The sequence below is a fragment of the Ictalurus punctatus genome, chromosome 7, assembly GCF_001660625.3.
Source record: "Ictalurus punctatus breed USDA103 chromosome 7, Coco_2.0, whole genome shotgun sequence".
In the NCBI taxonomy this organism is placed as follows: Eukaryota; Metazoa; Chordata; class Actinopteri; order Siluriformes; family Ictaluridae; genus Ictalurus; species Ictalurus punctatus.
Genome location: NC_030422.2, coordinates 18,275,993 through 18,287,599, shown reverse-complemented (window position 1 = coordinate 18,287,599; position 11,607 = coordinate 18,275,993). Strand labels below are relative to the sequence as shown.

General features: G+C 38.5%; 2 protein-coding genes across 2 annotated transcripts in view; both read left to right on the top strand.

Moving 5' to 3' along the window:
- dnajc3b (DnaJ (Hsp40) homolog, subfamily C, member 3b) overlaps window positions 1-5,057 on the top strand; it is a 7,496-nt gene extending 2,439 nt beyond the window's left edge. Inside the window, exons 3-12 of the mRNA XM_017471912.3 lie at window positions 122-246; window positions 411-485; window positions 1,422-1,565; window positions 1,698-1,879; window positions 2,042-2,161; window positions 2,568-2,673; window positions 2,795-2,915; window positions 3,089-3,221; window positions 3,378-3,526; window positions 3,681-5,057. Of these exons, the coding sequence (XP_017327401.1) occupies window positions 122-246; window positions 411-485; window positions 1,422-1,565; window positions 1,698-1,879; window positions 2,042-2,161; window positions 2,568-2,673; window positions 2,795-2,915; window positions 3,089-3,221; window positions 3,378-3,526; window positions 3,681-3,832 (1,307 nt within the window). The 3' untranslated portion in view covers window positions 3,833-5,057. The remainder of the gene's footprint in view (window positions 1-121; window positions 247-410; window positions 486-1,421; window positions 1,566-1,697; window positions 1,880-2,041; window positions 2,162-2,567; window positions 2,674-2,794; window positions 2,916-3,088; window positions 3,222-3,377; window positions 3,527-3,680) is intronic.
- A 1,597-nt stretch (window positions 5,058-6,654) lies between these two features.
- On the top strand, window positions 6,655-11,258 carry LOC108267266 (cytochrome b5 domain-containing protein 1). Its single transcript, NM_001329269.1, is given in 4 exon segments — window positions 6,655-6,874; window positions 7,050-7,126; window positions 8,139-8,357; window positions 10,791-11,258. Coding segments are annotated over 4 exon segments (642 nt in total). The 5' UTR covers window positions 6,655-6,753; the 3' UTR covers window positions 11,016-11,258.
- The last annotated feature ends 349 nt before the right edge of the window (window positions 11,259-11,607 follow it).

Below are 11,607 nucleotides of genomic sequence, written 5' to 3'. Positions count from 1 at the left end.
TTTATCTTAATTTCAGAGACCCCCTGTCTTGTGATAGACAGATTTAATATATGCTTTTTGAGTATTGTTGTATTTCTGTTTAATGGTTTCTTTCTCGTTGCTTGCTGTCATCCACATGCAGAGGGTGACTCAAAGAATTACCTGACTTACTACAAACGTGCAGCTGTGTTTCTGGCCATGGGAAAGTCCAAATCAGCCTTGCCAGATCTGACCCGAGCAATTCAGCTTAAACCAGACTTCCTAGCTGTAAGTCTGTTAGGTGACTTTTGGTAGAAATGATGAGACAATTCTTTAAATAAAAATGTAGTGCATATTGCATAGAGATGTGATGGGTTATGTGAAACTCAATCTCTTTTAGGTCTTTTCACCATTAATGTTGAGATTTATTTTGTGTGTGGGGGTGCTTTCAGGCTCGGATACAAAGGGGGAACATTCTCCTGAAGCAGGGGAACACTCACGAAGCCAGAGATGATTTCCAGGCTGTGGTGAGATACTGACTGATTAGCCTATCCTCATTACTTCTCATACAGATGCATATATGGTTGTAAGCTGCTGTTGCATCCTTGAGCAAAGCCCTTAATCCTCAGATGCTCTAGGTCAGGGGTCGGGAACCTATGGCTCGTTATCCATACATTGCTCTTTCAATGATTGCCTATGGCTCAACAGTGAGAAAAATAAGTAAAATTAATCATGAAAGCTAGTGTGTCCATTTAATTAAAACTCTACATATGTAATAATATTCCATAATTCATAATCAATGCCTGTTTGTCATGTACAAACCAACCAATCATGATGTGGCAAAAATGTCATGTGGAGAGCGGTAATCTCCCGGTCTAATTCATAAATCGGTTGAAAAGTACAAAACCAGTCTGTTTTCAGTTTTTTAACAAAGGTGAAATGGCTTTAAAAAAAAAAAAGACGACAACTATCGTTCTTTCCCGTATAAATGGACAGACAAATTTGCTATTTGGAAGTTGCATTAATGGTAAGTAATGTTGAATTTACTCTTATTTGCGTACTGCATCTTTGTATTGATTTACCATTTGATGAAATTATCATAGTTGGTTAATTGGAGTCCAAGTGCTACCTACAGGCCTATTAGGTGAAGTGGAGGATGTTGGGTCAAGAACATGCAAAATGTGAAATGATGGCCTTTATTTATTACATTATCACTTCATATAATTCTGCAATAATCGTAACGATAGAAACTATAAGAAGAAGAAGACATATATAAAGTGTTAAAAAATATGTTAACTTTCCTTGGGCTTTTATGGCTCTGCCAGCTGAAAAGTGTCCCGACCTCTGCTTTAGGGTATACCATACAATGGCTGACCAAGCACTATAGCCCCTTATGCTGTTAATGTGGTATCTTCATATGTGTTAGGCCTTTTAAAGCAACTAACCATTCTTTCTTTCTCCAGTTGCAGCGCTCTCCAGACACAGAGGAGGCCCATAGTCAGCTCCATAGAGTTGAGGAGCTGGAGCAGCTCCAGGAGGAGGCACATAAGGCCCATCATCGCGGCGATTACACCACCACCATCCAGGTGCTCGAGCGGGTCATAGAGGTGAGTTTCAGAAATGGGGAATCAAAAAAAAAAAATTTAATTTCCATTATTTGATCCGTTCACGTCAGTTACTGTTATATACAGCTTGCTTCTATTAAGTTCTGTGTCTTTATCACCTGTCCTTTGATGTAGCTGTCTCCTTGGGATCCTGAATCTCGGGAGCTAAGAGCAGAATGCTACATCCGAATTGGGGAGCCGAGGAAAGCCATATTAGACCTGACGCCTGCGGCACGGCTCAGAACGGATAACCGAGCTGCTTTTCTCAAACTCAGCCGTCTGCTGTATGACCTGGGAGAGCACCATGAGTCACTCAGGTATACACCTGTCAGCATGACTGATGAAAGGGATTCAGATAAAATAGAGATGTAATTCTTAAAAGAAGGTGTGTGATACATGCATCGCTGACTGTAGAAAGATTCTATTCCACACTCTTATTTACATATTTAGTCTTTCCCTCCCTCTCTGTCTGTGATTAGTGAGATCCGGGAGTGTCTGAAGCTGGATCAAGATGATAAGGAATGTTTTAGCCACTACAAACAAGTGAAGAAGCTTAGCAAACAACTGGACTCTGCTGAAGAGCTGATCTCAGAACAGCGGTAAGCATACTGTAAAGATCACTGGGTTGCTCTATTAGCGTAGGGATTTTTTTTTTTGGCCTCATCAGATTTTCCTAACTGCTATACCTGCAGTAGCCGCCATCTTCTTTGGTTCTTTGGTTTACTCATTATATGCCCCACTGCATCATTACTATAACAACCATATGTGGATATGCAAGAAAATGTGATTATGATCTGAACAAACCAATTTAATGGTATAATGTCTCACCTGCTGTGAACAAACTCTCAGTATACCTATATGTGAAATATAATTCTAATAATAATATAAGAGAAGTATACCAGATATTCATGACCATGTGTTATTTATCTTATAATTTACTCTGTTACAGTTCTCATATATTTTTATATGTACCAAGTGGTTGTTATTTCTACATTTGTCAAACAGATATCAAGAAGCAATAGAAAAATATGAGTCTGTAATGAGGACAGAACCAAATGTTGCGTTCTACACTAGCAAAGCGAAGGAGCGGATCTGCTTCTGTCTAGTGAAGGTTTGTAATGTTCTCACAGCCTATTTCTATGCTAGAAACAATACTACAATGGTGGGGTAGGATTGTATTATAATTGTAGGCCTCTCACATTTCCTGTTCTTTCTCCCTGTGATGTATGAAGAATAAGAAGGCAGAGGAGGCAGTAGACACATGTTCAGAGGCCCACCAGAGAGACCCTCAAAATATCCACATCCTCCGAGACAGAGCCGAGGCCTACATTCTGTTACAGGACTATGAGAAAGGTATATTGTCTTGTGCTTATGTATGAAACGTGATGCATGTTTAATCAATGTGGATAATAAAGATAATAATAGTAATATGGAGTGCCTTTTATGATGTCTCATTATTTCTTCTCTTTCCTCTATCTGGCCTGTCTGTTGCACTCTTTCTCAATCTGTCTCTGTGCTCTCCACAGCTGTGGAGGATTATCAGGAGGCACGGGAGTTTGACCAGGAGAACCAGGAGATTCGTGAGGGTCTCGAACGTGCACAGAAACTCCTGAAGATATCACGTAAAAGGGACTACTACAAAATCCTGGGAGTGAGCCGGTATGTACATAATGAAGATATTTGACATATTTATTTGACTTCATGGTTTTTATACCCTTCAGCAGCACTAGTGCAAACTAATTCATAGGTGAAGATTGTGGTGTGTGTTGTTTGATGTAAGTAATATAATCCTTGTCTTTCTTGGATTTTCCTCAGGACTGCTAACAAACAGGAAATCATTAAAGCGTATAGGAAATTGGCACAGCAATGGCATCCGGACAACTTCCAGTCTGAAGAGGAAAAAAAGAAGGCTGAGAAGAAGTTCATTGACATTGCTTCAGCTAAGGAAGTTCTTACAGATCCGGGTAAATATAAATATATTTAGATTGGGAAATGTGTCTAACACTTAACATTAATAACTCAAGTAATGGCAAAACAGTTAAAATCAGTCTGAGGTGTTAAAAGTGTAAGATTTATCCATCACGCTATTCTTAAATACTACTTCAATGTGTTGTACAGAGCTACGTCAGAAATTTGACTCGGGAGAGGACCCCTTGGACCCAGAGAACCAGCAGGGAGGAGGAGGAGGAGGAGGCGCCGGAGGCTGGCCTTTTGGCTTCAACCCCTTTGAATCGGGTGGAAACTTCCACTTCAAGTTCCACTACAACTAATATGGCTATGCCATTGAATACTGTGGACATGGTTATTATGGACAATGGACTGGACTTATTTAAATTCCCACAAAGGGAAGTTAAGAAGAAAATCCACATATTCTTCAGATGACTCTTATCACACAGGTGTAGTTGTGTGCCAATTCAGACTTGAATATGCCGACTGTTGGATTTCTAAAGAAATCAAACGTGCTCGCGTGATTGAAAAAATTGTTTGCTCGAATCCATGCAGTCAGTGGCTGTGATGAATGAAGTCTTATTTAGTATTTTTCAAAGTGATACCATTTCAGCTTTATCAGCTGACCATCTCTGTGGTATTTGCTTTTCCATCTGTGTCCTATCTCTCTTTGTCACACACAAGTCTTCTGTCCTCAGATTTTTCTATATATGAATAGTTCACATTTGCGGGTTCTGATTTTAGTATGTAAGAAGTGTGTATGTGTGACACTGAATGTTTTTAAGGTTCAGTCCCAACACTCCAGACTTCATTACATTAAATCAGTATTGCACTATTGTGTGCATTGATTGGTATAGTTTGCAAGGAAGAAAACGTTAGCTGCAGTAATGAGATTTTCTCTTCATGTGTGCTTTTTAGTGATTATCTTTGAAAGTTGGCTCACCACTTTTTTTTTTTACTTTTTTTAAAATTTCTTTTGTGTCTCTCTTCTTTCTGTTAAACATATCAGATGTCATTCACTACAACAGACCACATCAGTTACTGAATGAATGGAGAACCTACAAGTCTAGTTCTTGCAACCAATCCAAGACATGATCATGGCTTTACAGAAGTACCAGCACACCTTTTGTAACCATTTTAGAAAGTTTTTAATCATGGCCTTACCATACACAAAACACTCTCTTAACCACTGGCAAAATGGCCCACTCTGTGTCAACCTAGGACTTTACATATTTTACCTGCTTTTTCGTTTTAAGTTATTCAGATTAATTTAATGTATAACATTCAGCCCATTCTATATCTGACACAAGGTGTGGCAGATAGTCAGACATAATTTTATTTTGTAAGCATTTGCAAAGATTAATATCTGTGTGACTACTCTTTTCTCAATGCTTATATAAACTTGCAGGTTCCCCATGAATACCCCCACCCCCCAAAGTGATATTTATGGCTGTGTGTTAGGTGGTTTTCTGCTTTCTTAGAAGGAACTTTATTGGAAGCCATTTTTAGGATGGATTATTTAAAAATAAGAGGGTATGTTCTGATCAATACTGTGTTAATTGTTGTCTCTTACACCCATAGTTACACACACTGACACACACTGGGCTGCTAGACACTACTAATTAGTTCCTGTCACTGAAATGCTACCTTTATTGTCTAGGTACATGTGCAGCATACTCATGAGTTTACATTTGCTATGTAATGCTTTCATGTGTGTAAGTTGTAGTTAGAGGACATAATTTATTCCCCCCATTCCTAAACAAAACATTAGATTGAACATTTATACATGAAAATTGCAAAGCACCTTTTACAAACATTTTTATTTCATCCTGATTTAATTTTTATAGACCAACTATATTAAATGAAAAACAAAGCCTGTATGTGCTTTCAACAGCCACAGAAAAGAGCAGTGCCTAAAATCACTACACACCCATCTCAAACCTGCTCCTATGGTTCTGACAACGCATGACAATGCATAATTCAGAATCCATGGTGGGGCAAACAAGGCATGCTAACTTCTGAAACAATTTTGCCCAAACTATTTTATCCTTTAATTGCCCTAACCTTTACTGAACAAACTGTAAATGCTAAAACATGGTGCAAATCCTGCTCATCAGTCTCTGTCTTAGAAACAGGCTAGAGCACTCTAAAGTGCATATGCATTTCTATATGCAAACATAACAAACATGCATATTAATTCCATCATGTACGGTATATTAGTTATCACTGGGAGGCTGCAGTAGGGTCCATTAGAACAGTGGTTCTGAGGTGGGGTCTGAGGAACTCTACAGGTCCATGAATCACTGCCAGTGGGTATGGGGATTTTGTTTTTCCTTTAATTTTGTTACAGCGGTGGAAATCATTACCTACCATTATGACGGCTGTACTCTAATGGTTCTTACTAAAGTTATTAGCCTGATTGATTGGTAACTTCAATTAAATCTTAATAATTGAAAACAAATATTGCAAAATATAATGCAAAATTGGACCTGTTCGGTTGATAGAAGGTTCAGGAATAAAAATCTCAAGTAGCCAGAATATTATTGTACAGATTTAAATAATGTGCCTAATATTTAAAATAACTAATAAAAATAAACCTGGGCTGAAAACCTGCACTAGCAGCTCATGATGCCCCAGTTGTATTTGCACCTCTATTAATGTTACATTCATTACTTTATTTATTTATTTATTTATTTATTTATTTAATCTCCAAACTGGGGATAGCTCTACTTTAAATTTCAAACAAGTCTTCTTTAAGTGTTTTGATATCTTTTGATGCAAGTGTGTGATGTTTCAAGCATGCAGTTAGTGCACAGTGCTAGACTAAATGCTAGGCTACTTGTAAAACGTTAGCTTCTTAACTAATGATGCAAACGTTAGAAACCAAACATGTCTTAGTTGATCGATTACGCTGGGTATAAGCTGGGAATTGCGTAAATTACGTGTGTGTGTATATATATATATATATATATATATATATATATATATATATATATATATATATATATATTGTCCGAACTGTTGCTTTAATATTCTTTCACCATGTGTAAATGTCTGTACTGTAAAGATGGGCAGTGTGCGTATCTCGCGGTTGCCATAGTAACCACCGCGTGTATATTTTGGCTACACTGAAACAATACAGGAGGCGGTTTTAGCTAACAGCTTATGCAACTCAACTTAAGGCGCATTTTATCTAAACATATTCTGGTGGTTGCGTTAATGTTGCTCGGCCAGTCGTATTACAATGCCGCGTCCGAAGTATTTTACACCAAATGAAGTGTCCGTGCACAATTCAATAGGAGACCTGTGGGTATCGTATCTGGGTAAAGTTTACAACTTGACACCTTTGCTTCAAGAATACAAAGGTAAGAGTTTGAGTTAAACTGCCACCAATTTGTTTCTTTAAAGCAGCTCTAACACAGACTGTCTAATACTCAGTTTTATAGCTGCTTGAGTAACACCGGTTGTAGCTACATTTGGACACACCTAAGTGTAAGTTAATGTCACCTAATCAGCCTCATACCTGCGTTTGTCTTTTAGGCGATGTACTTTTGAAACCGATTATTGAATGTGCGGGCAAGGACATCAGTCACTGGTTTGACCCCAAAACGAAAGATGTAAGAGACATTACCAGACTCAGTGAAGATCTCTCTCTCTCTCTCTCTCTCTCTCTCTCTCTCTCTCTCTCTCTCTCTCTCTCACTCTGTTTCGTTTCATTTCATTTTAATGGTTTAATCCCAACCTCAATAATGTTGATTTGGACCAAATTCATTGTTGTTCTCTTCGTGGAAAATCCAGGGAAAAAAACCCCTCAATTGCTCCAATAAATAACTACAGTATTTTTGTATGCATTAAAAAAATGAACCTGATGTTTGAATAATTGTGAAATGTTCATAAAATATATCTGTACTAAGGGAGTCCATGAAAGTTATATAACATTTAAAGACATCCCTGGCTGCACAAGGGTTGAGAACCCCTGACCTATTATCACAGCACTGGTTTTTATATCAGATTTTTATTCCAAATATACAAGCTATGTGGGCACACAGTGGTTTAGACGTTAGGACATTTGCCTCACACCTCCAGGGTTGAAGGTTTGATTCCTTCCGCTTCCCAGTGTGTGCGGAGTTTGCATGTTCTTCCTCCAGGTACTCCGGTTTCCTCTCCCAGTCCAAAGACATGCGTGCTAGGCTGATTGGCGTGTCCAAAGTGTCTGTAGTGTATGAATGGGTGTGTGAATGTGTATGTGAGTGTGCCCTGTGATGGATTGGCACCCTGACCAGGGTGTACCCTGCCTTGTGCCCCATGTTCCCTGGGATAGGCTTCAGGTTCCCAGTGACCCTGTAGGATAAGTGGTATAGAAAATGGATGGAATATACAAATTATTTATGATTCAAACCATTTTATATCAGAAAAAAAATTCCTAGTTATATTCAAATTGCAGTTCGATTCTAGTTGACATAATTTCTATTCAATTCAACTGATCTGTAAGACTTATAACTATTATTACCAAAATATCTAACAATTGCAACAATAATATTTCTATAGTATGTGATAATTTTCTCTGCCTTTATTATAAAGATACTCTGAACAATGTCATTGTCTGAACATCAAAATGTGCTTTCCCAGATTATTACCCATGTTGACCCTTTAACCGGCTGTGTGAAGTATTACACCCCCAGGGGGCGCTTTCTGCATGTGCCCCCCATATGCCCATGCACTGACTGGGCCAATGATTTTGGGAAGCCTTGGTGGAAAGACATGCGCTACGAAGTTGGCATTCTGACAGCCAAGGCACGTTGGATTCGCATCATCAACACACTCAGTGCCCAGGAACAGAGGCTGGAGGTAAAGTACAGCTGCACTCAGCGTAACAGTTATGAGTTCCGATGTGCAAATATTTTGTGGTTGCAAATTCTTCCCTCATATAAAATCATGGTCTGCCTCCATGGTGAAGTTCATGGTACACTGATTAGTACAAATACAATGCTATGAAAACATATTTGCCCTCATCCTGATTTCTTCTTTTTTTGTGTGTATATCTCATACTAAATTGTTTCAAAAAATGAAACAAAATCTAAGGTAAAACAAAGGCAACCTGAGTAAACACAAAATACAGTTTTTAAATGATAATGTTATTTATTGAAGCAAAAACATTATACAGTATCAACTGGGCCTATGTGAAAATGTATTTACCCCCATAGTTACTAATTCCCCAAATCTAGGAAACTGCATTCATAATGGTGTTCAGCTGGACTAGACACAACCAGGCCTGATTACTGCAAACCCCGTTCAATCAAATCAACACTTAAATAGAACCTTTTCAACATCATGAAGTTGGTTAAAAGGTCTTGATAAGTTTTATGGCATGATCTCTGTGTCTCAATTCTGAAAGTCTCAAGTCTGTGTCACGATGCCTTGGTACAAGAACAGATAGAGTTGTTTTTATCTCCTTCGATAGAGTTGTTTTGAGAATACTGAATCGCTCCCGCCCTCCACTTTGGCTCTCTCCTCTTATCTGTAAGCACAGTAACACTCTACAGTATGCAAAAACTGAAAGAAATTCCAGAAATGATGAGGAAGAAGGTGATTGAAATACATCAGTCTGGGAAGGGTTACAAAGCTATTTCAAAGGCTCTGGGATTCCAAAGAACCACAGCAAGAGCAATTATCTCCTAATGGAAAAACTCGGCACAGTTTTACTCCAAGTGCACAGCAACTACTCATTCAGCAAGTCACAAAAGACCCATGGACAACATCAAAGTACCTACAGGCTTCTCTTGCATCAATAAAATTCACTGTTCATGACTCCACTATCATAAAGACACTGTTCAAAAATGACATCCATGGAAGAGTGGCGAGAAACCACTGAAACCAGTGAAAACCACTGCTAACCAAAAAGAACATTAAGCCTTGTCTGAAATTTGCCAAAACACACCTTGATAATCATCAGACCTTTTGGGAGAATGTTCTGTGGGTTGATGAGTCGAAAGTGGAACTGTTTGGAAGACAGTAGTCCCGTTACATCTGGTGTAAACCAAACACAGAATTCCACAAAAAGAACATCAAACCGATGGTCAAGCATGGTGGTGGAAGTGTGATGGTGTGGGGATGCTTTGCTGCTTCAGTGCCTGGGCAACTTGCAATAATTGAAGGAAACATGAATTCTGCTCTCTACCAGAAAATCCTAAAGGAGAATATCCGGTCTTCGGTCCGTAAATTGAAACTCAAGCACAACTAGATTATGCAGCAAGACAATGATCCAAAGCATAGGAGTAAATCCTAGTTCTAGAAGTAAGTGAAAGGCTGATCTCCAGTTAATCGGAAATGTTTGGTTGCAGTTATTGCTGCTAAAGGTGGCACAACCAGATTTTAAGTTTAAAGGGGCACCTTTTTCACATTGGTGAAAGGTGTTGGAGTTTTTTGCTTCAATAAAAAATAATTAAAAACTGTATTGTGTGTTTACTCAGGTTGCCTTTGTTTTATGTTGTATTTCATTTGATGATCTAAAACTATTTAGTATGAGATATACACAAAAACAGAAGAAATCAGGATGGGGTAAATGCTTTTTCACAGCACTGTATGTCAGTGCATTAAAGTTATTGACGGCTATGTGTGCAAAATGTATGTCTGCTTATGCACAGGCTTAAATGTTGCATCAATCTGTAATTTTTCTTTGTCATGTGTGTTAGTTGCAGTGTACTTTAGCATGCTGAAGGGGGCAGGATTGATCTATTTCTGGATTCTTCTCACTTTGCCCTCCCCCCAATCCTTTTTTGACTTCTTAGTTCATTTTACCTTCCCTTTGCTTTCTGCATCTAATGCTCCTCCTGCTAGACAAAGGGAAATGTTACTGTTGTTATGCCGCTGGGTGTACAAGTGGTCCAAGCTTGGGTTCACGGTTTAATTCTACAGTCCAGTGACTGCAGGGTGGCCAAGCACGCTCCTGCCCATCTGGCATAAGGCTATTCTGCATGGTCCAAAGGCATACAGGATTATTCCTATTGTCTTGCTTTTATGTTCTCCACATCAAGTAACCCCCCCCCCCCCCCCTAAAAATAAATAAATAAATATTTTTAAAAAATTCTCCAGTGCCACTTTGGCAATGCACTGCCATTGGATCAAGATCCAGGAAGCTCTGCTTATGTACAGTTTGTATAAGCCTCTGTGAAGGAATTCCTGGCAATGCATTTTATCTTGAGGGCAAAAAATGTGTTGTATTACAAATCTATAACATTAGGAACATGACTAACACCTGATACCCCCTTATTGTCTGGCCAGGTATGTTCCGAGGAAACACTGAATGAGATTTTGCAACGTTACCTGCGCTACAACTCCCATGCAGCCAGCTACACCTGGAAGCACAACGGTGTTATTCTGGACATGAGTAAAAATTTGAGTGAAAATGGGATTCATGATGAAGATGAGGAACTGGACCGCTGTCGAATGGATCGTGACCTCTTCACTCCATCCATATGTCTGTACTTCAATGATGACCTCACTTAACTTTGATCTAAGGAGCAGACTATTATAATATAATTCACCACAAATGCTGATATTGCAACAAAAAGAAATATAATCATTCGAAATTATAATTGTTAATACAGTGTTTCATTGTAACAAGGGTGTCTATGGAGCAGCATAAATATCACAGAAATGTGTGTCACTTTCTTCTTAAATTTTGCTCGATTAATGTATTGCATTTTCTGAGCCACATTAATAAAAACATGAATATTTATACAGAAAACACAATGGCGTGCATGATCTCATTATAGTAATAACATGCTCGTGCTTGCAGTTCGTTTTAACATTGTTTTAAGTAAATATACTGAAATAATGGCAAGCATTATGGAATTGTATTGTAGTATGGCAGCAGATAATTAAAGTGGATTCATTTCTCAAAGGTTTTACATTTCACAAGTGTCAAAAGTGATCAAGTGTGCCATTCAAAGAAATACAACCCACAGCAACACATTTTCTTTAAAAGGCTTTGCTGTCAGAGGATGCATGTGCTTCAGGATTTTGTGGTTGGATGCTTAGTTTGCTCAGTCCTGCGGATGAAATTGAATTGTTTCAGGTTCCTCTGACATACTGAACC